Here is a 27818-nt window from a genome sequence, read left to right on the forward strand (position 1 = left end):
ACCCCCATCCCACTTCAACGTCCCGGAGTCCCACCCTGCCCCTACTATCCCTCCTAAAACCTCTGTTCCCCCCTCCACTGATGGAATGCATCATCAGAGGTGGTGGGATTGGATGTGAGGCGGAGTGTGGTGGGGTGAGGGGAACCTCCCTTGGGGACATAGGTACATACCGTTACGTTTGATATTATGGTGGATGGTGTGCCCCAGGGTCCTGTCTTGGAGTCAAAGCTGTTTAAGTTGTATATAAATGATATAGAGTTTGGAGTCAGGAGTTTGGTTTTGATATTTGCAGATAACACCACATTATGCAAGAAACCAAGCAACAACCACCAAAGGATAATTTGGAGGATTTTTTAGGTACTATACAGTACATGTTAGTAAAGTCAATAACTATTAAAAATCCATTTGTCTTTTTGGTATTTTTGGTAAAAATAAAAAAAATGCAATAGTAATGTTGTTCCAGTACATACTGTATATGCATTTTTCATAGATCTATAGATCACATATCCTCTTGTATCAACCTTAGTTTGCATATAGCTACACAACATTATGATATATACTATATCAACACCTATCCATCAACCAAGCTGATAAGGGTTGACATAGTATATATCATGATGTTGTATAGATATAGGAAAACTAAGGTTAATGATTAGGAATTATATACGAGAGAATATGTGAGGTATATATTTATGATAAATACATATATATACTGGAACAGCATTAATATTGTATACTTTAAAATATTTATACAGTACTGTGCAAAAGTTTTAGGCAGGTGTGAAGAAATGCTGTAAAGTACAGCCGGCCATAAACGGTGCAAATTTCTTTCCTGCTGTGTAGGAGACTAAAAACTGAGTGAGGAACAGTCAAACTCTGCTACTAAGGTGAGGTTGTGGAAGACAGTTTCATGTCACAGTTCATACACCATGGCAAGACTGAGCACAGCAACAAGACACAAGGTAGTTATGCACAAAAAACATTGGAACCGGGGTTCAGAAAAAAATGGCAGCAGGTTCTCTGGACTGATGAGTCAAAATGTCAAATATTTGGCTGTAGCAGGAGGCAGTTAGTTCTGGAAGGGCTGGGGAGCGGTACAATAATGAGTGTCTGCAGACAACAGTGAAGCACGGTGGAGGTTCCTTGCAAGTCTGGGGCTGCATTTCTGCAAATGGCGTTGGAGATTTGGTCAGGATCAATGGTGTCCTCAATGCTGAGAAATACAGGCAGATTACAGGCACTTATCCATCATGTCATACCATCAGGGAGGTGTGTGATTGGCTCCAAATGTATTCTGCAGTAGGACAATGAGCCCAAACATACAGCCAATGTCATTAAAAACTATATTTAGCGTAAACAAGTACAAGGAATCCTGGAAGTGATGGTTTGGCCCCCACAAAGTTCTGGTCTAGACATCATTGCATCTGTCTGGGATTACACGAAGAGAGAGAAGGATTGGAGGCAGCCTACATCCACAGAAGACCTGTGGTTAGTTCTCCAAGATGTTTGGAACAACCTACCTGCCGAGTTCCTTCAAAAACTGTGTGCAAGTATACCTAGAAGAGTTGAGGCTGTTTTAAAGTAGTTGTAAACCCACTTTGAAAAAAAAAAAACTAACACCTGCAAGACAAAGGCATAATGAGCTTGTATGCATACCACACTACCTTATTATGTAATACTCACCTGAGATCGAAGCCCTCGCTGCAGTGCCCGTAAACAGCACCGGCCGGCGACATCACTCCTGGGGGTTACTTCCGGGTATAACGGCTCCATCGCTGTGATTGGTCGGAGCCACGATGACGTCACTCCCGCGCATGCGCGTGGTAACGGCACACCTATCTTATTATAGGCTTACTTGTAGCACAAAGTGGTCTGTAAGGGTTTACAACCACTTTAAGGGCAAAGGGTGGTCACACCAAATATTGATTTGATCTGGATTTTTTCTTCTGTTTACTTTCATTTTGTTAATTGATAAAAATAAATTAACACTTCTATTTATAAAAGCATCCATAATTTACAGCATTTTTTCACACCTGCCTAAAACTTTTGCACAATAGTGTATACATTTAGGATACAATATCCTAAATGTAGACAAATGGTTCTCAATAGTTTATTGACCTTAACCACTTGCTGACCCACCACAGTACATACACTGCGGCAGGGCGGCATGTGCAGGCACAATCACATACATGTATGTCATGTGCTTGACCGGGCCCAGTAATCATGTGATCACTATGCGATTATATGATCACAATGTCAACAAAGCTGTTATGAATGAATAAATTCATAATAGCTGTGTTTTCTATGCTATAATTGGTCTACAGCTAACACATGGTACCTGGGCCAATCACAGCACCCTGTACCATGTGATTGGCTTTGCCCACATTCATTGTGTGTCAGACAGAATGGGCAGTGAAGGCAAATGAGGACAGCATTTAAATCCTGACAGATGTTCTAGAGCAACCCTCAAAATTTCCACTCGCCTGCTCGCATTTGGCAAGTGGAAATTATCTGAGGGCAAGTGTGGAGCAGGGGTGGACTGGGCTGACAGTTTCCTGGCTGATTGCTTCTGGCAGAAGCAGTGCAGCCTTTCTTACAGGGCATCAGAGCGGCACTGGGGCAATTGCATTGCCTCCCTGCCCCCGGGCTCTGATGCCCTTTAAAAAAGGCCACACCACTTCTACCAGAAGTTATCAGCCAGGAAACTGTCAGGAGGAGAGCCGGCTGTATCACAGAGCGGGGATTTCCCGCTGTGACACAGCTTGGACATGAAGCGCTGGCCGCTACCAAACAGGACTGTCTCCTATAATAGACAGCACACTGATCTAACGCCAGTCCAAGAGGCGGGGCTTTGACAGTGGCTGGCTTTTCATTTCCAAGCTGTGTTACAGCGAGAGATCCCTGCTCTGTGTGATCCGACAGGCAATCCTCCCAATTCCTCCCTGCTGCATTGATGGGCACTGATAGGCTGCATTGATGGGCATTGATAAGGCAGCACTGATGGCCACTGATGAGGCAGCACTGATGGCTACTGATGAGGCAGCACTGATGGCCACTGATGAGGCAGCACTGAAATGCTGCACTAAGGCAGAACTGATATGCTGCACTCATGAGGTGGCACTGATATGCTGCACTGATGGGTACTGATATGCTTTATGTTAATATCGTTAAAGTTGTTGATGCTAATATTTTTTTTTTGTAACTTAATTCTGCATAAAACATTTAACAGTATAATTTCATGAGATAATTTACAAGGGCGTGTTTAGGGGCAGAATTAGGGCCAAGGTAGGGTGGGGCAATTGGTGGCGAATACCTCTTAAGGCCTGATTAGTATGTTGTGCTTATTAAGGAAAGTTTTCCTGCACAGTATTTATAATTAAGTAATTTTTAACGATGATATTTTTAAGATACAGATTCAATCTATTATAACCACAATCTAAAAATATGACATTTATTCACCAGACATGTAATCATACAAAATAGTTATATACATTGGTTGACATAAACAAACGTTACATAAAACATTAAATACTGATTGCGTTACATAAAATCTTGAATATCAATTTGAAACACCCGCTAAATGGGCGTGTAGTACCTTTGATGTGATACAACAGTGATAAACTTCCCTGTAGAATCAATAACCTTGTAAAATGACAATTAGACAGAACGTCTATATTTCACAAATTCAACCGTTACTATACTGCAGGTAAGTAAGTGGTTAACAGCGTGCAATAAAATTAGACGTTTGTCATGTCATAAAATGGAAACTATTCAAAATGAAAAATATATATATTGAAAATTGAATCTTTAGAGAAAAATCTACAAGGCGGTTATTGATTCGGGAGAAAAATTAACAATTGTATAATACTCAATAAATCAGTATTTAAGAGAACATCAATTGGATATAAGATAAAATCAACACAACATAATTACCCGTTCCAAAACGGCTATGGGTCTAAATTGCTGGTTACCAGAGTTTTTAGAATGGCTGCCGTGGCTTTCAAGATGGATACTCTTAAAGAGGAATTACTTCTTGTGACCTCCGAGTTCCAAAGCATAAGGTGTTCAGGAATCTCCATGAATGAAGAGTATGGGCAGATGCATGGTGTATGTGTCTGCATTTATGATTGATGGTAATCAGGTGTTTCTAAATGTTCTTGAGTCTGTGAGTGTATCTGAGTGTCCTTTCATGGCATCTTTCTTGCTTCTAAATACCATCTTAGACAATAAGATCATAAAAATTATAATAGCTCTGCCCAAAAGGTATGGCTTCTTTTTCATTGGCTAAAAAATATAATGATCTACTTTCCAGGGAGTTCAGTGAGTTTTAGGTAATATCACCTTCAACCACTAGGGTGTGTCTGATAGCAGAAAAATGTGTTCTGAACTATCTTTTAAATAAAATGTTCAATTTTCATGACATGTATTTGTTTGTATCTTGGTGAGAAGAATATATATCTTTAAGTATTCTGGTAACCGATCTAATATAAAATACGCTCGGTATAATTTTGATTAATCGCTATTACATAAAATGTTTCTATATATATTTATATCTATAAATGTATATCTATAAAAACTGGTCTATGAAAGACACATGATATATATATATTAATCAATATCACATAAAATGATTATCTATATGGATAAATGTATAATTCTGGTATATCCACTGAATATTTGTTTATCTAAAGACACATGCTATGTGTAAATTTTTATACAGTTATAATTGTGATTATATGTTTTTCATAATAGTAATTAGTTTCTTAAAACACTTCTACTTATAATCACAACTTTTATATTTTTACCTTATAACAAAGTTATTAGGTCAGCAGATACTAATTATAATCATCTCTGTGACCTACAATATCATACATAATTTGAATGACTTATAATCACCATATAGGTACTTTTAAAATATTTCTGACAAACTTCAAATCTTTTCCACCATGTGTTGAATTGAACTTTGAACAGTTTCAATGGATGTTCAGATAGTTTAGCTGTATACACAACTCCTAAAATCCAGCACAATGAGTTGTGTTTAGCCAAGGTTTATTCCTATGTGATAATAGTCCGAATAACCTTTTTGTCTCTATGGCTGTATTTGTCGCTTTTGTTTATTAACTAAAACCAGGTAAATATCTTTTGTTTCGTGAAGAGATACACTTTTGTCCAAAAATCTCTCTCTTACACAAGGATTGTATAACCTTAAAAGATGGTTGATGCATTAAGCCCTGCAAAGCATACGAGTTCACATATTTTGCTTTAAATGGTTCCAAGAGGGGAACAGTTCAACTATTGCACAATCACAGTTCATCCGTTCTGAGGCCTGCTTGAATTTTAACATTTCCGTCAGAATATAATAAACTTATTATTTCTTCTTCATAATTACAACAAGTAGCTCGGGACTTAAAATTTTGAACCCTGCTCTAGAGGTTTCTAGTTGCTTGGTGATTAGCATGACCGGCCTGACATTAGATTGACAAATTGTGTTGGCCCTGGAGCTATGCAGGCACAATCAAATAGAAGGTCAGCCACATCTCAAGGAACCCTTAGCAGCTTCTGGAGGAACCCCAGGGTTCCATAGAAACCTGGATGAGAATGGCTTGTCTACATTAAGTGGAGGCAGCCTTATGATTGCTTTCTGCAATATTGTTATGTATGCAGAATAGAATCCGGTGATGCTGGTGAGTCATAAGATACTATACTGAACTCTCACTTCTTTGTATAGGTGAAATAGTAATGGGCTCCACCTCAGTATACAGCCCCTCTCTACTCCAAGCTCTCCAGTCTGGCCACATCACAGCCTGTATACCAATGACGGAAGGAGGCCTAGTAGGAAGCATCCTACGATATCTACCAAAGTCCCTAGGAATTGTTATAGGTAAGCTGTCCCTATATGACAGATCGCATAAACTGGACTTTGTGTGTGTTTAAAGCCAAATTCATGCAAACATGATGTTTTATCAATAAGGGGGAAGGTGGATAATAGGTGGAAGGACTCAACTACTGTGGATGGTGGATGCTAAGTAGAACCACTCAACTACTATGGATGGTGAATGATAGGTGGAACCACTCAGCCACTTGTTACATCTTTAAATACCCCAACTGCAAAAATTTCCATCTCTGCCCAGCTGCTTCAGCCATTTTGAATGGGTTTGTATGCGCACAGGGATGAATGCCTGAAACACAGGCATTGGTCCCCAGGCGCATATTGTCCTAAAATTTTGTATCATTAGGTGTACCGTCAAGTCCCAGCAGCTATCAGCCGCTCATAGAGTTTGACAGGCTGCCGGCAGTGGGGCTGGACAAGACACCTGTACTCTGCACGCACAGCTAAACACCAGAGCCCCATGCACCAAGGCTAAACGGCCAATGTCCATGGGGCCTTAGGGTGGAATGACCCTTTAAGAATTTGCTTTCATGCTACCCTGGATCACTTTCTATACTATTTCAGATGCTCTATGCTGGAAGATCCCTCCAGTGTATTCCTGGCTGTACAAGGAGGGAGGTCTGTCAGAGAAGGAACTGGTGAGCAACTTCAGCTGTGGATTAGGAGCCATGATCATTGCGCAGAGGACCATGGCCCAGCAGATTCTAGTGGACATTCAGCAGGAAGAGGAGGCGTGGTTGGTGGGAGGTCTAATCCAGAATACCTCAGGTAATTTCAGGAAAAAAAAAACTTATCTGATATCAGCAGATATAGTCATCCTAGATAAACAGAAATGTCCAAGAGAGAACGATGGTAGACACTAGGGGCACTTTATAACAGCTATTAAAATACAATTATTGTGCTATAAAACTACAATATCACCAATAGCAGTGCCTTAATGCACATACGCTAATGTGTTGAGTTAAGGCAGCCCAGTCATTAAGGCATCACAATGGAAAAAAAAAAATGCATGATCCCTTTTTAAAAATGCAACTCACCACAATGAACTGTATATGTACTGTATGTTGCCAAGTGCGGTATTGTGCGTTCGTGTGCATTGGCACAAAGCAGAGGTGTGAACAGTGCCTAAGGTTCTAAGCAAGACAGACCTTATTAGGTAGACTTCTAGGATAAAAAAAAAAAAAAATCAGTAAAGAAGCCCCTTCTTAATCAACACCACCACAAAGGTACAAATTCACTCCCTGGTTATATCTTGCCTTGAGTATTGCAACTGTCTTCTTGTTCAGTACATCATGAATGCTGCTGCCAGACTCACCCGCCTTGTCTACTACAGTAGATATAAAAAGTATGCACACCCCTGTTAAAATGTCAGGTTTCTGTGATGTAAGAAACAAGACAAAGATAAATCATTTCAGAACTTTTTCCACCTTTAATGGGACCTATAAACTGTATAACTAATATGGTTGCATAAGTGTGCACACCCTTAAACTAATACTTTGTTGAAGCACCTTTTGATTTTATTACAGGACTGTCTTTTGGGGTATGAGTCTATAAGCATGGCACATCTTGACTTGGCAATATTTGCCCACTCTTCTTTGCAAAAACACTCAAAATCTGTCAAATTGCAAGAGCATCTCCTGTGCACAGCCCTCTTCAGATCACCCGACAGATTTTCAATTGGATTCAGGTCTGGACTCTGACTGGGCCATTCCAAAACTTTAATCCTCTTCTGGTGAAGCCATTCCTTTGTTGATTTGGATGTATGCTTTGGGTCATTGTCATGCTGAAAGATGAAGTTCCTCTTCATGTTCAGCTTTCTAGCAGAAGCCTGAAGGTTTTGTGCCAATATTGACTGGTGTTTGAAACTGTTCATAATTCCCTCTACCATCCCCTGTTCCAGCTAAAGAAAAACTGCCCCAAAGCATGATGCTGCCACCACCATGCTTAATTGTGGGTATTGTGTTCTTTTGGTGATGTGCAGTGTAGTTTTTGTGCCAAAGATATCTTTTGGAATTGTGGCCAAAAAGTTCAACCTTGGTTTCATCAGACCATAACACATTTTCCGACATGCTTTTGGGAGATGTGTTTTTACAAAATTTAGCGGGGCTTGGATGTTTTTCTTTGTAAGAAAAAGCTTCCGTCTTGCCACTCTACCCCATAGCCCAGACATATGAAGAATACAGGAGATTGTTGTCACATGTACCACACAGCCAGTACTTGCCAGATATTCCTACAGCTCCTTTAATGTTGCTGTAGGCCTCTTGGCAGCCTCCCTGACCAGTTTTCTTCTCGTCTTTTCATCAATTTTGGAGGGACATCTAGTTCTTTGTAATGTAACTGTTGTGACATATTATCTGCACTTGATGACGACTGTCCTCACCGTGTTCCATGATATATCTAATGCCCTGGAAATTCTTTTGTACCCTTCTCCTGACTGATACCTTTTAACAATGAGATCCCTCTGATGGGTTGGAAGCTCTCTGTGGACCATGGCTTTTGCTGTAGGATGCGACTGAGAAAATGTGAGGAAAGACCTACTAGAAGAGCTGAACTTTAAATGATGGTAGGTGTGTACTGACTCCTATTTAACATGAGTTTGAACATGATTGCTTAATTCTGAACACAGCTACATCCCGTTTTAAGAGAGTGCGCACACTCATGCAACCAGATTGTTTTTTATTTATACTCCCCCCCCCCCCCCCCTCTCTAAAAGATTTCAGTTTATTTTTCAATTTTTTACAGTTTATAGAACACATTCAAAGGTGTAAAAAGTTCTGAAATTATTTATTTTTGTCTCATTTCATTTTACATCACAGAAACCTGACATTTTAACAGGGGTGTGTAGACTTTTGATATCCACTGTACTCCTCTCTCCACAGAGGTATTCCTCACACTGTTAAAAGCTATATAAAAAATATGATTTAGATACATTTGGGATATGGGTTCCACTTACCAAACTTTATTATGATCAGAAGATAGACCTTTCTTTTTTTTATCATCATGTTTTTATTTTCAAGACTTCCCATGTGTCCGGGTCAGCCATCTTTTAGAAGCTTTGAAAATCAACACATTTCAGCTACTAAGAAATGTAATTTTGAAGAGAACACCTGCTAAGATCTCAAAGGCGGCCGTATTCATATCTAACACAGGTATGAAAGATTTCTTCATAAATTCTTTCTCCAGCCAAATTTATTTTGGGTAGAATGGAGTAGGTCTACAACTTTGGTCAGATTATAAATTCTATTTCCCTGTTAAAGATATTCCCTTCTTGCCATCGGTTTTGTATGACACCCTTCATCTGTTGGGAGACTTTTCCCTCACTTCCTGTCCTGTCTGACACTCATCAAATAGACAGGAAGTGAAGGTAATGAAACTAGAGGAAGGAAAGTAGTTAGCATTTCCAAGTAATCTCAGCAATAGAAGCCTCCGCATCATTCTGATTACACGTTTCCTAAAAGCCCATCCTAAACTGTATTTTCTTCATTACTATGCAAACTATAAGTTGTTTGAAAAAACAAAAAACAATTTAGATTTTTAGTTGTTTATCCAACTAACAAACATGTTATAAATATACCCTGCTATGCTCGATTGCTCTTCTTGGGTCCCCCATAGGTGCTCCTGGCACCTCTCCCCTGCCGAATGCTCCCACAGCAAGCAGCTTGCTATGGAGGCCATCAACACAAAGAACACAGCTTGGCCCTGCCCCCGCTCACTGGCTGTGATTGCTCCTGCTGCTGTCTCTGAGCCAATAAGGAAAGAGAGAGCCATTGCTCTTGTGCACATTGCTGGATCGAGATCGGGTTGAGATAAGCTATAAAAGGCGGGGGGGGGGGGGCTGCAGCACACAGAAGATTTTTTACCTTAATGCGGAGAATGCATTAAAGAGTAACTAAACCCAGGACCCTGCATTTCACTATATCTGGTCTCCCACAGTACATAGAGCATGGAAACGCAATTTTTTTTAAGTAACTATAAACTAAACGGAAGCCCCATAGTAACTCTATGGGTGACGTCACTCCCCATTTATTTACCAGCCGTTGTCGGCTGTGTCCTCTGCAAAGCTTCCCCTGCTGATCGGGTTGGATCGGCTTAAAAAAAAAAAAAAAAAAAAAAAAGGTATGTATACTATTTTTTTTCTTTATAGGGCTAGATAGGTTAATGTTAGATTGTACATGTCTAAAGATGCAGGGATTTTAGTTTCAGAGTGGACTTCTACTTTAACCACTTGCTGACCTGTACGTCGGTCTGTGCAAGGAGGAAAGTGGGCGCACGCCCGCTGCGTGCCGCGGGAGCGTGCCCACAGGTTCCGCGGACGAGATGTCAGCCAGCGACCCGCGATCGCAGTGTACAGAGGCAGAACGGGGGACTGCCTATGTAAACAAGGCGATTCTCCGTTCTGCCTAATGACATGTCAGATCTTCTGTTTCCAATCATCGGAAACAGTGATCTCTGTCATGTCCCAGTGAGCCCACCCCTCCTACAGTTAGAACACACTTAACCCCTTGATCGCCCCCTGGTGTTAACCCCTTCCCTGCCAGTGCAATTTTTACATTGATCAGTGCATTTTTTATAGCACTGATCAATGTAATAATGTCACTGGTCCCCAAAAAGTGTCATTTGGGGTCAGATTTGTCCGCCGCAATGTCTCAGTCCTGCTAAAAAGCGCAGATCCCCACCATTACCAGTAAAAACACGTAATTTGTAGACACAATAAGTTTTGTGCAAACCAATCAATATTATACGCCTATTGCGATTTTTGTTTTACCAAAAATACGTAGAAGACTATATATCGGCCTAAACTGATGAATAAAGTTGTTTTTTAATATTTTTTTTGGATATGTATTAAAGCAGAAAGTTTATAGCGCAAAAAATAAAAACTGCAAAAAGTGATCAAATACCACCAAAAGAATGCTCTATTTGTGGGTAAAAAAGGACGTAAATTTTGTTTGGGTACAGCATTGCACAACCGCGCAATTGTCAGCTAAAGCGACACAGTGTTGTGTTGTAAAAAATGACCTGGTCATTAAGGGAGCAAATCCTTCCGGGGCTGAAGTGGTTAAGGTAAAAAACTTTCAGGCTTTAGAACTACTTTAACCTAAACATAACTCCAGGCAGGCAAAACATAGGTGGGTCATTCACTCCTTTAACCATAACACAACTTCTTAAAAAGAAAAAAACTCCTAAAACCTTTAATCCAAGTTTAAAAAAAAAATAAAAAAAATAAAAAAAATAAAAGCTGTTACCTGTAAAGCCTTCCCATTACCTTACTAAATGGATAGCATAGCAACGGCTCAAAATTGTGGCACCAATGTCACTAATCCGTGGAGCCATTTTTTGGGATTGATATTGGTAGTCCCACAGGGTCAGTGCAGAACATTACTTAAGCATTCAACATGCTGACAATGCTACTGTGCTGTACTTGGCCGGCTTGGGTGCCTTTGGATCCTCCGCACATCAGTTCCAGTGTTGCAGAAATCCAGGTGAAAGAGGTGGTTTCATAGAGAAATAAAGACACTCCACAGAAAAAGAAGAGAAATAGCCGCATTTCATGTGTAGAATCTTTGTCCCTACAGCTTCACAATTCCCTAAGTTTTTTTTAATTACTACTGCCTTTATGATTTTGGGCGGGTACCATGTGATGAATGGTAATATATAGTGGGGATCAGTGTGTGGTCATGACTGGGGGTGGAATGAATTGTCACAAGCCCAAAGAAGATAAATGTAGCTGCTTTACTCTTTCAGGCATGAAGCTGAAGATCTTGATTGACACACTAAGGCAGCTTAACAGCAATACAAAGCTAGCCCTTGTTATCTCCAATAAGAGTGCCATAGAAGAGCTCCGGAAAGCTGTGGCTGCTGGGATTCCTACACGGGTAAGTGACCTTAAAGCTGATCTTTACCCATGACTAAATCGGTTCTCTGACTCCTCCCTTTAAAGCAGTTGGAATCCTTTCTTTCTTTAAAAATACCTTTTTTTAATCTTTATACTTTTTATGTCCGCCGATCATTACCAAGTGCAGAAGAAAAATCTAAATCAAAACAATATTTGGTGTGACTACCCTTTGCAGAATTTACATAGGATTTCTCAGCTCTGATAAGTAGGGGGCGGAGACCTGAAGTTACCTCATTGACAAAAGACTTGAGAGCTGATTGGGGCAAAGGAACACCCCCCTTCACACAGCACACAGGAACAGAGCTGAAGCTGTCAATCAGCTGGAGGTCCCTCCCTGACACAAATTTTTCTCTTGGTGTCAGGAAAACTTGTCAGAAGGGATTCATGCTGATAGCAGAGGAACGAAGCAGCGGACAGAATTGACACCTAGTGATCCTAATTGAGATAAGTACAGACTATAGATGGATATGTTTTGTTCATATTTCATCTCTGAGGTTTACAACCACTTTAATGTACAGCATTTTTTCACATCTACCTAAAACTTTTTCACAGTAGTGTATATGCAGATTAAACTTCAGTTTTACGTCAATTGGTTCTTTTTTTTTTTTTTTGTCCAGTTTAATAGAGAATACCTTTTCGATAACTAAACTGTTGATTTATTCTCAATTGTATCTTTGGTGCTTGTATTTATACATCTAGGTGATTGACCATACACTGTTCACATGTCATTCTGATTTTGAGAATACGATATGCAAAGTTCTGGATGAGTTCTCAATTGATGTGATCTGCCTGGCTGGCTTTGGACGAATGTTGTCAGAACACTTTCTTGAGAAGTGGAAAGGTACAGAATGCAACTATTGTACAAATTGCTAAAATATACAAGGAAAAATAAAATATGAAAACTGACATTTCAAACTGGAAAAATAACACCTTAAAAATTCCAAGTAAATGTGAAATAATGGAAGTGTATAAACAAGGCAGATACCAGGATCAAGTTAATGGTAAGAAATCTCTCCAAAGCTGGCCTTACACCTGAACATTTGGATGAGAAATTTTAAAAAATCGTTCATGCGACTATTTGATGGTTACTTCATGGACTCAAGTAATTTCGAAGGACTTTTCATTCAAACACTATGTCAATCTCTTAATTTTTGTTGAAAGATTTTACAAGTTTATGCTCATAAGACTAGTTAAGACTCATCAGAAAACCAATTCAAAGATTAGAAGTTAATTGGTTCCCAAATTGGACAAATATTTTCCATCCCTGTCCTTGTTTTATTTTTTGACTGCTCTGGTCGAAACCAATTGTTGAATGCTACCCTTTAACTAGAATCAAACAAACATTCTGAAAATGACAATTTACTAACATAATTCTTCAAGTGTAAGGCCAGTATTAGATTATTTTAGGCTTCTGAATTCTGATCAGTTTCACAAGACACATTACATTTAGAAAATTATAACAGTTATGTAAACCTTGCACAGTACCAGGTTTCAGAATTCATAAGTATATTACAAAACACAGAATATAAAACAAAAATAAGAGGCCTTCTAAATATTTATAGGGTAAATGGATAAACCAAATCAATAAAGTTGTACATTACCAAGGAAGCGGATAGCTCTAATTTACTTTATGTATGATCTAATATTTCTTGAACAGGAAACATTTTGAAGCTCCATACACAACATCCCCCATCACAGAAAGGGGAAGGGGCTTCTGGGAAGCTATACGGCTGCACCATCTCTTTCCTGCTGGTGGGTATTTTATATTTCATTAACGCCGCCTTTTAACTTAAAAATATGAAATAAAAATATTAATTCTTGTTAACTAAAAGTCTTTTTTCAAAGTGTGCAAGTTTGTTTTGTTTATACGGTATATACAGAAAAGGTCATACCTGTTCATAATGTAAGCACATCTGTATAGTTTGCTTCTCTCCCAATGAAAGTCTATGGTTAATACCTGTCTACAGACTTCAAAGTTCCACTTTGGGCTGCTGTAAAAATTTACCTATGCAGTATGTAGCCCCTGACCCTCCAATGTGTATTTTGAGTAGGGCGATAAAGATGAAAATATTTTTCTTTATTATACATCACAGGATACAGAGGATCTCATATTCATGACTACTTGGATTATGTGGAACCTGCAGGTGAACGACACAGGCCAAAAAAGGCAAGAATCGCCCTCCCAGTTCTACCAAGCCTTGCTTTGTGCTAGTGTTTGAAGGTGGTGGATACGTTTCCTTCAGTCTCTCTAAAGATCTTTTTTGCTGGGCTCTGTTACCCCTGATGGGGCAGAGGTGGAGCAATTGCTATGAACAAGAGGCCAATAGGCACTATATCCAGACCCCCTACTCAAGACCAAAGATCAACTAATGTCTGCTGGTCAGCACTGAACCCTGTGGGCAGTGATCTCCAGTGTACAGTGTACCCGGTGACCTCAGTGGCAGGGTGCTCTACAGGTAAGGGGCAGTGAGCCCCCTTAAGAGAAGTCAAGTCCCTAACGGCCTTCTGGGGTGCACCTGCTATGAGGGGTGAAGACTGGACCTGCTGGCCCTACAGCAGAAATGATGGCTATTCACATGGATGCTAGAAACTAGTGGTGCTGAAATTATTCACAGCATCAATGCATCACGATTCGGGTGTTCCCGATGTGGCATCGATGCATACGACTGGAAAAATCGTTTGGGGGGGGGGGGGGGGGGGGGGACGTCATCCGGACTTGACCCACTCCTCCGGGGAGAGCGCTCCGAGCATATAGTTGTTAAAATAACTCTTAATAAATCCCGTGTTACAATCCATTAAGTGCCCCACTGTATGTGCTTTTAAAAAAATATGGAACATACCGCATTTCTCAGTGTGTGTACACGCCGCTAATATGACTGCGCGGCCCGCCTCTCTCCTCTCACGTCTCTCCTGACATCAGCAGGGAATTCTCAGCCCCAACTGCCTCTCTTCTGATAGCTACAGTCAGCTGGCGGGAGAGAGGCAGGTCGGGCAGTTACATGAGCGACTTGTACACACACACTGAGAAATGCAGGATGTAGTTCCATATTTTTTTAAAAGCACATACAGTGGGGCACTTAATGGGTTGTAACAGATTTAATAAAACACAGTTATTTTAACAGCAGTAAGCAGAGTACATATGAGTTTGTGCTCTACTTACACGTCGTACATGCTCCGTGCTGACAGTTCCCTGGCTTCCCTGTTTGCACATTCCACTGTGTTAACTCCTAGTGTGCTGGAGGGTGCAAACGGGGGAAGCCCAGGGGAACTGACAGTACAGTGAACCTCACAGGACTGTTTGTCAGCTGTGGATTCTATCCCTCCTGACCTCCCAGCAGCAGTGTGTGTGAATGCCTGTACCCTGTAGTGCACTTTTTAAGTGAGCAAGATTATTTTTCATTCAAAGTGGAGTTCCAGTCGACTTTTTGTTTATTAAAAGTCAGCAGCTACAAAAAGTGTAGCTGCTGACTTTTAATAAACACACGCTCACCTGTCCCACGATCCAGCGACGTGGCCACTCAAACCCTCCACCTGTCCGTGGCGCTGGCAATCCTATTGTGGGCACCCGGCTGTGACAGCTTGCAGCTTCACAGCCGGGTGCGCATCTCACTGCGCTGTCCTGAATGGCCGGGCAATCTTGTGGGACGTGTCCCAGAAGATTACAGGGAGGGGCCACCCAGGCGGCCCGAGCAGAAGTGGGAGCTGGGTACCTGTCAAAACTAGGTACCCACTCCCCCCCCCCAAAAAAAAAAATTACATGCCAGTTGTGGCATGTAAGGGAGTCAGGACTCCTTAAAGCAGAAGTTTCACTTTTGGGTTGAACGCCACTTTAATATGTTTATACAGAAAGCACTATGACATCCCCAACTCTGGACTCCAGGAAGAGACCATCAAATCCCCAACCCTGTCATGTACAAAGCACAGGGGATCCTCTACCTCTGACATTTCTCACCTGCAGGACTCCATGATGACCACCTTAAACACCCTTCCTTTAATTCTTCCATCCTTCAGTCCCCCCTCACCACCACCATTTTTTATCTTTGACCTCTTCCATCCTTCTGTTCCTATCCATGTATTCCTCCATCTCTATACACTTCCATCCTTCAGTTCCTATCTCCAGACTCCTCCTGGCCTTCCATTCTCAATCCATGGATTCATCCATCCCCAGACTCTTCCATCCTTCCATCCCTCAGTTCCTATCCCTCCCTCATATCCTGGACTCTTCCATGTCCTTGTCCTGCTATATGCAGAGAGTGTCTTTTTTTTTTTTTTTTTTTTTTAAAGCAGATAAAATTTAAAAAATGGAGTTCTTCTAAATGCTTGAACTTCTTTTGATGGAAACCATCGTCAGGAATGGTGATGCAATGCAGAATCGATTTGAAGACCGGATAATCGTAATCGATTTAAAAACGCGAGACCAGTGAAGCTGCTTACCTCTACTAGAGACCAGCACTTCCAATGTAGTGGAAGATCCTGAAGTTGGATGCCAGCCTATTGGGCTGTGAAGGTTTTCTGGAAAACATCTTGGTTCAGGGAACGCGATTGTCCAAGAAGCAGAAGGTGCCAATCAACATCCTGCAGCTTTGGGCAATTCCACTAGCTCTCCTGCATTCATCTGTTTACCTTTGGGGGCTTCCTGTCAGGGTACAGTTGGATAGTGCCATGGCTGTCACATACATCAACGAAGGACAAGAAGTCAAGCAGAAGAAGTCAAGCAGAAGAAGTAGACCTGATTTTGTCTTGGGCAGAACTTCACTTTCCAATCTTCTCCCCTGTACACAATCCCAGAGTGTAAAGGCAGGCAGATTTTCTCAGCAGTGAGGAGCGGAATCTGGGAGGAATGGGCTCCTCACCCAGAAGTGTTCCCAGAGCTTTGTCTTCAGTTGGGGGGGAGGGGGGGTGTGACAGATGTAGACCTCTTGGTATCCAGATTCAGAGAACTGGACAGATTTATATCCAACACCAGGGGTCCTCAGGCATTTGCAGTAGACACCCTGGTGACTCATTGGGATGGGTTTACCTTGGTCTATTGAAAATAGGGGGGGGGGGGTGTATGTGGTGCTAACTCAGCTAATTTAAGAAATATCAATCAATAATAACTAAGGAGATCAATCCTATATAGAGTAGCACTAAGTAGTCGTGCTACACTAAAAAATAAATAATTCAACATACAGTGGAGATTGAAAAATTTAAGGGGGTCTGAATACTTTCCCTCTTTTTCCTCATTAATGTACACACAGCACACTATATTGACAGAAAAACACAGAATTGTTGACATTTTTGCAGATTTATTAAAAAAGAAAAAACTGAAATATCACATGGAGAGGATCTGCAAGGAGGAATGGCAGAGGATCCCCAAATCCAGGTGTGAAAAACTTGTTGCACCTTTCACAAAAAGACTCATGGCTGTATTAGATCAAAAAGGGGCTTCTACTAAATACTAAACAAAGGGTCTGAATACTTAGGACCATGCGATATTTCAGTTTTTCTTTTTTAATAAATCTGCAAAAATGTCAACAATTCTGTGTTTTTCTGTCAATATGGGGTGCTGTGTGTACATTAACGAGGGAAAAAAAAAATGAACTTAAATTTTAGCAAATGGCTGCAACATAACAAAGAGTGAAAAATTTAAGGGGGTCTAAATACTTTCCAGCCCCACTGTACATAATAACAAGACAATTGCAATGATTCTCACAGTGCAAATACTTGTAGTGAAAAAAATGCTTCAAAGTGATAAAATTGCAAAACATATATTCCAATGGCAAGAAAACTTCCCAGTGACAGTTCATATGAAAAGTGACAAAAATAAAAATTCAATGACAAAAAATTCCAAGTGCCAGTTCATATGGGAAAAAAAAAAGTGCATAAGTGCACAGTTTCCACTTCATCCAATTTATTTCACCATCTGATGTGCACCACTCATTTGCTCCAGCCTCTCACCTCAAAAGAAGACCCCTACAGGTCAAGTCAAGCCCCTATTTGGGTAGATGCTGGATCCTCAATGATCGATCCGCTCCCACGAATATCCGCAACAATCCCGGACCAAGGAGGGTTTGAGGCTCATCCAAGCAGACTGCGGATTAGGGAGGCACGTGCTGATGACTCCGGTGTCAGGGTTCTGCAGCCCTGCTACATGGGAGTCAGCACGGAAAGGGGAAGTTAGAAACTGGCAGGATCAGCTTTTTATTTATTTATTTTTTATTTATTAGGTGTCAGAGGGGGCCATATGACACAGCACTAGCACTGTGCTGTATAACATGCTTTAAGGGAACGGTATTTTTTTGGGGTTAACAAACACTTTAAATAGAAGCTGTCTGACAAATTGAAGCACTCTAAAGATATCTCAAAAAGCAACACCTTACTCAAGAACAGAGAAACAAAGTAATTGACATGCATCAGTCTAGAAAGGGTTATAAAGCTATTTCTAAGGCTTTGGGACTCTAGCAAACCACAGTGAGAGCCATTATCCACAAATAGAGTAAACTTAGAACAGGGGTGAACCTTCCCAGGAGTGGCCGGCCTACCAACCAAAAATACTTCAAGAGTACGACGACGACTCATCCAGGGGCTTCTAAAAGAACCCAGAACATCTAAAAAAATTGCAGGCCTCACATGCCTCAGTTAGGGTCAGTGTTTATGATTCAACAATAAGAGAGACTGGGCAAAAATGCAATCCATGGGAGAGATGAAAGCCACTGCTGACCAAAAGACACAAAGGCTCGTCACACATTTGCCAAAAAACATCTTGATAATCAAAGACTTTTGGGCAAATATTCTGTGGACTGAGGACGATGAGACAAAAGTTTAACATTTTGGCAGGTGTGCGTCCCATTACATCTGGCATAAAACTAGCATTTCATAAAAAGATCATCATACCAACAGTCACACATGGTGGCGGCAAGTTTGAGCCCGGGTTCACACCATAATACGCTGTGCACCGCACAGGAGCGCTGTGCGTCCCTGTTCACCGTTTCAGGGACGAATCAGGGCCGATTCTATGCCTGAATTCGGCCCTGAAACGCAGCCAAAGATGCACAGCGTTTTTGTGCAGTGTGCACCGCAGCCGCCCCGGAGATATGTGAACCGGCTCCATAGGGAGCCAGTCACATTCTCCTGCTATGCGAATTAGAGGTGCGGAAACGCACCTCTAATTCGCATAGGTGTGAACCCGGGCTGAAGGTCTGTGTCTGCTTTGCAGCTTCAGGACCTGGACGACTTGCCATAATTTATGGAACCATAAATTCTGTGCTCTACTAGAAAATCCTGAAGGAGACTGTCTGGCCATGAGTTTGTGACCTCAAGCTCAAGTGCACTTGGGTTATACAACAGGACAATAATCCAAAACACACCAGCAAGTCCAACTTTGAATGGCTAAAAAAAAAAACCCCAAAAAACAAAGTAAGGTTTTTGAGTGCCCTAGACTTAAATCCAATTGAGATGCTGTGGCATGGCCTTAAACAGGGTGTGACCAAATTTAAACAGTTCTGAGAACGGTGGGCCCAAATTCCTCCACAGCAATTGGAAAGACTCAGTGGGGTTGATTTACTAAAGGCAAAACCACTTTGCACTACAAGTGCACTTGGAAGTGCAGCGGCTGTGGATCTGAGGGGAAGATCTGAAATGAAAGGAAGCTCTGCTGATTTCAAGCATCCAATCATGTACAAGCAAAAATGCTGTTTTTTTTCCCTTGCATGCCCCCCTTAGATCTACAGCGACTGCACTTCCAAGTGCACTTGTAGTGCAAAGAGGATTTGCCTTTAGTAAAACCCCATTGCCAGTTATCGCAAAGGCTTGATTGCAGTTGTTGCCGCCAAGTGTGGCACAGTTATTAGGTTTAGGGGGCAATTACTTTTTCACAGCACTGTACAATGCAGGAACGGCAGTCTTGTATTGTACACAAGGAAGATAAGGGCCTGCCTAAATTCTGGGAATTTGGAAAGCAGGGACAAGCACTGGCTGCCAGTGGAGCCAGAAACAAGGTATTTGTACTTATTAAATCCCCTGACAAAACAAGCATTTAATCCATGCAGTGAGGGGAGCAGGATTACTGCATGTGTAAATGTTAAAGTAGCTGGGAAGTTGGGCTTTAAACACACCCTTGCATTCCATAAATTTGCATAGATGGCTTGGCAAGCCCAACAAGCTGATGACTATGAAGAGTAAATCTGATTTTACTTACAAGTCCACATATTGTATACACAGGGTGGCAGCTCCTCTCCTGGACCTACAGTCTTACAAGAGACAATCCTCGCAGACTCAGAGGTTCCCGTCACTGAGCACATAGAAGAAGCTGAACCAAGAGCTGTAGCCAAAGCCCTGCATCTAGTGTCCAGTGGAATATTACACTTAGGAGCCGACAACCACATATCCTGGAGGACTGAAGACTGAAAACAAGGTTGTATTGTGTATTAGTGCATTACAACTTTGCCTATTACCATATTGGACTAACAAGACTCAAGTTGTAGCAGGGTCTCTGCAAATGCCTTTTAGGCTCCATTCACATGATTTGTCATGCAATTCTGGACAGCAAATTCGCATGACAAGTCACAGTTCATCCTTTTCAATGGCACCCAAATTGGTGTAATTTAAAGTCACAGCAACTTTGACAAGGTGCCTGCACTACTTTGTGTGACTTCGACCTAGTGAGTGTAAAGTCGGAACAAAGACGCAACGAAAGCCGCTCCCAAGTTGCACTGGAAATCGTGCAAATTAGGAGTCGCACTAGAGCCTTACTGTTTGTGTATCTGTTTGGTTCAAGACACACTTGCGATCTCGACACTGGCAACAAATCACCAACAGGCTTGCTATAAAGTGCAGAGAAAATATACACTTGTTCTTATGCGTGTCCCCCTCTCTGGAAAATACTACAGAATAATAACACATGCCAGGCAAGAGCGCCACACCTTACTTATCCACCCAGAAAATGAGCAATTTGTGGAAACGCATATGAAATTTTCTGCGCTTTACATTAATCCTCTCAGTGGCAAGTTGTCACAAGCGCAGAATCACTTTGTGTACCATGGCCCTTCTGGTGGCAGTTGTCATCAAGTCATAAGACATATTGGGGGGTTATTTACGAAAGGCAAATCCACTTTGCACTGAAAGTGCAGTCGCTCTAAATCTAAGGGGTAGATCTGAAATGAGTGGAAGCTCTGCTGATTTTATCATCATATCATGTACAAGCTAAAATGCTGTTGTTGTTTTTTAATTTCCTTGCATGTCCCCCTCAGATCTACAGCAACTTTTCTTCCACTTTCAATGCTAAGTGGATTTTCCTTTAGTAAATAACCCCCATTGTGTTGATGGCTGTACTTTTTTGTATTTATTGCATAAGAAAAAAAAAAAAAAATTATCAAATTTTTGGGGGACCAAAGGTAAATGCAAAACCTTTTGCCAACAAACCTTTGCTGTAAGCTCCTGGGAATGTTGCATTTTGAATGTACCATGCAGTGTGTTTAGCTTATATATGCAAATCTGTGATTACTGGCATTAAATAAAATGTGTCATGATCCTAATACTAAATTGGCCTCACTTCAGCAGTTTTGGACTTCACATATCAAAACATATTATGAAGAAAACATGAAAGAAAAACAAACAAAAAAAACCCACAGACAAGATGTACCAAAGCTCATATGTACATTTTTATTATCACAGAAATTTACAAAACGTATGTACAGGTTACCAATAGCAAAATATGTATTGTACAAGAATGACACAGAATGTTCTACTTAACCACTTACCGACCGGCCACTGTATAATACGTCATTTCTTTAAAGATGAATATCTCAGTAACGGCAGCAGCTGCTGCCACAACCGAGGTATCCATCTTTAGGGCCGGCGGTTCTGTACACGATAATGGTGGTCTCTGCAAGGGGTTCGCCACGAGATCACCGTTATCGGCGGCGGGAGAGGTGCCACCCCCCCTCCCGCGCCCTCCGCCGCTTACCGGAGCCGTCGGTATCGGCGGAGGCGATCGGGTCCTTTCCCTTCCTCAGTATGGAGACGAGTGAGGCCAAGATGGCACCCACCCGTCTCCATACCATAGGACGGCTGGAGCGATGTCATTACGTCAGCTCCGCCCACTTCTCCTAAAGGCACATTTGTGTGTCTTTTTTTTGCATTAAATATGAGATCTGAGGACTTTTTGACCCCAGATCTCATATTTAAGAGGACCTGTCATGCTTTTTTTCTATTACAAGGGATGTTTACATTCCTTGTAATAGGAATAAAAGTGATCCAATTTTTTTTTTTTTTAACAGTGAAAAAATAAAATAAAGTAAAATAAATAAAAAAATTTTTTAAAGCGCCCTGTCCCGACGAGCTCGTGCACAGAACGAACGCATACGTGAGTAGCACCCGCATATGAAAACGGTGGTCAAAACACACATGTTGCCGCGACCGGTAGAGCGAGAGCAATAATTCTAGCCCTAGACCTCCTCTGTAACGCAAAACATGCAACCTGTAGAATTTTTTAAACGTCGCCTATGGAGGTTTTTAAAGGGTAAAAGTTTGACGCCATTCCACGAGCGGGCGCAATTTTGAAGCGTGACATGTTGGGTATCAATTTACTTGGCGTAACATTATATTTCACAATATAAAAAAAATTGGGCTAACTTTACTGTTGTCTTTTTTTTTATTCAAAAACATGGAGGCCACCTTTGCCGACTTTCTAATCTAAAGATGCTACCTGCTTGTTGTCATGCTTATCCTCTTTATTCAGGACATAGAAATTTAGCAAATTTTCTGATGTGCCTATTTGTAACAGTTCATTGACCCATGGTATTCAAGCCTGAGAATGTTTGTCTAGGGCCAGGCAACCAGTATTTAAAGCCCAGTTGAACTTCCAGTTTAAACTGGCTAAATACATTCCAGGTGCACCAAAAAAGAAGTGAAGGGTGTTCAATGCCTTACAGTTTGCCTGAGTAGAAAAGCCTGTCCCCTGCCAGCAGTTTCAGAAAAGCTGTTCTGCTGGGAGAAGACAGGCTTTTCCGGCTCGTGATCTATTTGCACAGGTTCAACAAACCCTCTTCTGAGTCAGAATTCTCCAATCAGCAGTGAGCATGAGTTTTGCTGAAATACAGAGCTATAGGTCTAACTCAGTAGGGAATCCCACTCTGCAGCTGACAGGGTACAGCCCTTTCTACTCAGACGGTGGCTGCTTTAGAAAGAAGAAAACGAAGATTAAATACCTTTTGCTTTGTTACACCTGGAATGTATTTAGCTGACCTAAACTGAAGGTTCAATTGGGTTTTAACAGCAACAATTCAGCATTAACACCCCCCCCCCCATAATTTCCTTTAGAGAGCGCTCCTGTAATGCACTGAGGGTCAGTGGGAGTGAATGAGTAGCGAGTTCTGTCTTCCCTGCCCCTTTTGCCATGGTATAGATGGGTATTTTAGGAAAAATATAGAATCTATGTTGTCATCTGTGATAAGTGATCCTACAATGGAATGTAGAAAAACCTTTTAAGCAGCAAAACTGTAAATGAGCGTTTTGAGGACAGTTGCCAAATAGGTCCTTAATGAGCGGGTGAAGCTTTAATAAAGAAGTGTATCCCTGGGTGGAAGGGAAAAACGAGCACAATAATACTAAAGCTGAGATATGCACAGGGATTCAAAGAGGAAAGCAAAAACAGATGTACAAAATAGATGTGCAAACATTTGGGAATTTACTTTTTAAAGTGTAATTAAACTCTCTCTCACACAACATTACCTATTTTACCATTAGTAAATAGGGAGTTGGTAAATTATATTTAATTGGTTTAATTTTTTTTTTTTTCTTCCAAGTTGCTTTCTGGTTTCCTGGCTAAGCACACCCTCACACCCTCCTGCCTGCATGCCTGAGCCAAGTGGCAGATTGATTCCAGGAAGTAAATCCTACATGAATCATCTGCCCTCTCTCAAGATGGCCGCAGCTTGAAAAGCTAGGGGGGTGTATTACAAAGTGATTTCTCAAAAAACAAAGCATGGAGACAAAATGGATATGGGAGTTTGCTTTGGCAGGTAACTAGTATTGTTAGAAGCAGGTTAAAATTAGCAGCCATTGGATTTCTCACAGTACAGGTTTCCTCCAAATGGATTGGTTGCTATGGGCAAGGATACTTTCTTTGCTCCAGTTTGCAAAACTGAGCGCCACTGATTGGAGGCCCATTTCAAGTACGGTCGCGTCATCTGAATGGATGACTGTCAGTGGGGTACTTGCTACACTGCATAATACACAAATCATCCATAGCATCCAATCAGAATACTGCAGTCAGCTCATTAAGAAGAGAACAGATGTGGGTTTGGTTGCTACTGTCACAGCGCTTTGCATTCCTTTACTAGAAGGTGGCTGGGAGCATCTAGTTTTTGTTGGCAGGAGTCCTGTCCCAGCAGATTTTGCCATCTGCTCCCAGCTTCACCACCCCGCTGGCCACAAGTTGCAAGGCTGCAGGAAAAGCTCGGTGCTCGGCCTTCTTAACCCTTTCAGACAAAGTCTCTTCTGTGTCCCCAAACTCCACTGGAACAGCCTCTTGAAAGACGATGGCCCCGGCATCAACTTCCTCCTATAAAACAGTCACAACACATATGGTAGCAGATTTATATGAACTCTACAAATGGAAGCACGGATTTCAGATGTTAAAGTGGTTGTAAAGCCTTCTGATTTTTCACCTTAACCACTTCCCGACCGGCTCACGTACATATACGTTGGCTCTCCTGCGCAAAACAACGTACAGGTACGTCGTGTCCTTTAAGAGCGCGCCCGATGCACGGCGGGGGACCCGATGTGCATGGCGGGCGGTCGCGATGACCGCCGGCCACCCGCGATCGCAGGCACGAGAGACAGAACGGAGATGTGTGAACACACAAATCCTGGTTCTGTCAGAAGAGAAGAGACAGATCGTGTGTTCCCATTAGTTAGGAACAGCGATATGTCTCCTCCTCTAGTCACTCCCATCCCCCCACAGTTAGAACACACACTGGAGGAAACACATTTAACCTCTTGATCGCCCCCAGTGTTTACCCCTTCCCTGCCAGTGACATTTACACAGTAATCAGTGGCTATTTTTAGCTCTGATCACTGTATAAATGTCAATGGTCTCAAAAAAAAGTGTCAAAAGTGTGCGATCTGTCCGCCGCAATGTCGCAGTCCCGAAAAAAAAAAAAAAAAAAAAAAAAAAGCTGATCGCCGCCATTACTAGTAAAAAAAATAAAATAAAAATGCCATAAATCTATCCCCGATTTCATAGACGCTATAACTTTTGTGCAAACCAATCAATATACGCTTATTGCAAATTTTTTTTACCATAAATATGTAGAAGAATATATATCGGCCTAAACCTAAGACGACATTTTTTGGGGGATATTAAATTATAGCAAAAACTAAATTTTTTTTTTCTTTTCAAAATTGTCACTTTTGTTGTTTATAGCACAAAAAACAACAACAACAAAAAAAAAAAACGCATTGGTGATCAAATACAACCAAAAGAAAGCTCTATTTGTGGGGAAAAAAAAGGCATCAATTTTGTTTGGGTACAACGTCGCACGACCGTGCAATTTTCAGTTAAAGCAACGCAGTGCCGTATCGCAAAAAATGCTCTGGTCATTAAGGGGGGTCAAACCTTTGGGGCTGAAGCGGTTAATGCATTCTATACATTAAGGTGAAAACCTTTGGGACAGCTCCCTGCCAGAACCATTGCACAGAGCATGCATATTTTAATATTAAAAAAAAAAAACAAAAAAAAAAAAACCAAAGGCCTTAATGTCAATTTAAAGGCCCAGTTGACCTTTCTGACCAGGTTTCATGTTACACCCAAATAAAGACCTCATACACATGGGCACTGAGGCCTATACACTGTGAATGGGCTGTTTGTTTTCTGCGTTCCTAGTCGGCAGGTGCTGTGGGAAGGGAGCCCATTTATGTCCACAAGAACACAGCAGCTTTAGGCTCCATTCACACTATAAGCTAAAAAAACAAAAACAAAACAAAAACCAAAAAACACGCTAGTGTGCATGGAGCCTCACTGACCCTGCTGCTTGTTCTGTGACAAGTGTGTGGGTGAATGGTCCCAAACGCACATTGTCTGCATTCAGTGCCGTTCATTCGCTTATCTGTCACATTAGGGCCACTGCATCCTCAAAGATCTGAATGAGCTGCCTGCATGCAGTACCTGCCAGCTAGGGATGCATAAACTGCCCAATAACAGTCCTGCGGTCTTCAGCATCCATGTAAACATAGCTTTAGGGTGCGGCATTAAACATGGTCACATTCCCAACTCCCTACCCTCAATCTGCCACCCCCACCTTCCACTAAACTGAATTGCAGGAGGTCACCACAGGCTTCGGTTTTAGCTTGAATTCAGCAAAGCTGTGTGTGCACCACCTACACAGCCATGTCTTTAATTCGCAATTGTTTCTGAATGGAAATACTACAAGTCCCATCTTCCACCACCAGGCACTGAGAATGCACTGTCACCATATTTCTAGTCCATTGTTTATTCCATCCATCCCTGTAAATTAAGCTCTTTATCTCTATGGACCTTGGTCTGGCATTTACAACAATGCAGGAATCTGTGCATTGAACCCACCACACACTGGATCATGGTTGCAATGCTCTGCTCTACAATGTAAACATTTTTATAAAATGCACATTCTTTGATTAATGTGGTTGCATTTGGATGATTGTAATGACTAAAACTGCACTAGAAGATCCAGTTCTATGGGTAACACAGAAATGTCATTTAGATTAGGCAGCCCAGGGCTGCTCTCCTACTTTTACCGTTACCAAATGAATAGTTTGTGTACCTACAATGAAAACTAGAATGATAATCTCAGAGTTCTACAAGGAAAACAGCAGAGCTAGAAACTTACTGCCACAAAATGAACCGTACATCCGGTGACTCGCACTCCCGCTTCCAAAACCAGCTTGTGTGCATGGGCTCCTTTAAATGATGGCAACAGCGATGGGTGGACATTAAGAATCTTCCCTGCAGTCATAGAACAGATTTATATTATTGATAGAATTTATAAACAGTAGCCACAATAAAATATACCAGATTATAATATACATACTGTAGATCAGAAGGTATATTGGATTTACAGTTTTAACGTAAAAAATAAAATCAGATAAAAATGATGCCATACATCCCAGGAAGAGAGAAGAGACAAGAGAGAAGAGAAGAGAAAGAAGAGGAGAAGGGAAGAGAGGGGGAGGAGAGGAGAGGGGGAGGAGAGGAGAGGAGAGGAGAAGGGAAGAGAGGGGGAGGAGAGGAGAGGAGAGGAGAAGGGAAGAGAGGGGGAGGAGAGGAGAGGAGAGGAGAGGAGAAGGGAAGAGAGGGGGAGGAGAGGAGAGGAGAAGGGAAGAGAGGGAGAGGAGAAGGGAAGAGAGGGGGAGGAGAGGAGAGGAGAAGGGAAGAGAGGGGGAGGAGAGGAGAGGAGAAGGGAAGAGAGGGGGAGGAGAGGAGAGGAGAAGGGAAGAGAGGGGGAGGAGAGGAGAAGGGAAGAGAGGGGGAGGAGAGGAGAGGAGAAGGGAAGAGAGGGGGAGGAGAGGAGAGGAGAAGGGAAGAGAGGGGGAGGAGAGGAGAGGAGAAGGGAAGAGAGGGGGAGGAGAGGAGAGGAGAAGGGAAGAGAGGGGGAAGAGAGGGGGAGGAGAGGAGAGGAGAGGAGAGGAGAGGAGAGGGGAAGAGAGGAGAGGAGAGGAGAGGAGAAGGGAAGAGAGGAGAGGAGAGGAGAGGAGAAGGGAAGAGAGGAGGAGGAGAGGAGAGGAGAAGGGAGGAGAGGAGAGGAGAGGAGAGGAGAGGAGAGGAGAGGAGAGGAGAGGAGAGGAGAGGAGAGGAGAGGAGAAGGGAAGGGAAGAGAGGGGGAGGAGAGGAGAGGAGAGGAGAGGAGAAGGGAAGAGAGGGGGAGGAGAGGAGAAGGGAAGAGAGGGGGAGGAGAGGAGAAGGGAAGAGAGAGGGGGAGGAGAGGAGAGAAGGGAAGAGAGGGGGAGGAGAGGGGAAGGGCAAGAGAGAAAGAGGTTTCTCTCAGCTATGCACACCCTCCAGCCTGCACGTCTGAG

General features: G+C 42.0%; 2 protein-coding genes across 3 annotated transcripts in view; one reads left to right on the top strand and one right to left on the bottom strand.

The window, feature by feature from the left end:
• Positions 1-20171, top strand: part of LOC141127719 (trifunctional purine biosynthetic protein adenosine-3-like) — a 69143-nt gene extending 48972 nt beyond the window's left edge. Inside the window, exons 12-17 of the mRNA XM_073614466.1 lie at positions 6455-6658; positions 8908-9039; positions 11633-11763; positions 12483-12624; positions 13877-13950; positions 19986-20171. Coding sequence (XP_073470567.1) covers positions 6455-6658; positions 8908-9039; positions 11633-11763; positions 12483-12624; positions 13877-13950; positions 19986-20171 — 869 coding nt within the window. The remainder of the gene's footprint in view (positions 1-6454; positions 6659-8907; positions 9040-11632; positions 11764-12482; positions 12625-13876; positions 13951-19985) is intronic.
• A 1234-nt stretch (positions 20172-21405) lies between these two features.
• Positions 21406-27818, bottom strand: part of GART (phosphoribosylglycinamide formyltransferase, phosphoribosylglycinamide synthetase, phosphoribosylaminoimidazole synthetase) — a 74275-nt gene continuing 67862 nt past the window's right edge. For both annotated transcript variants that reach the window (XM_073617160.1, XM_073617159.1), the window contains exons 21-22: positions 26633-26748; positions 21406-24327 (exon numbers count right to left, since the gene is read on the bottom strand). In XM_073617160.1, coding sequence (XP_073473261.1) covers positions 24124-24327; positions 26633-26748 — 320 coding nt within the window. In that variant the 3' untranslated portion in view covers positions 21406-24123. The remainder of the gene's footprint in view (positions 24328-26632; positions 26749-27818) is intronic.

The sequence above is a fragment of the Aquarana catesbeiana genome, linkage group LG02, assembly GCF_042186555.1.
Source record: "Aquarana catesbeiana isolate 2022-GZ linkage group LG02, ASM4218655v1, whole genome shotgun sequence".
Taxonomy (NCBI): Eukaryota; Metazoa; Chordata; class Amphibia; order Anura; family Ranidae; genus Aquarana; species Aquarana catesbeiana.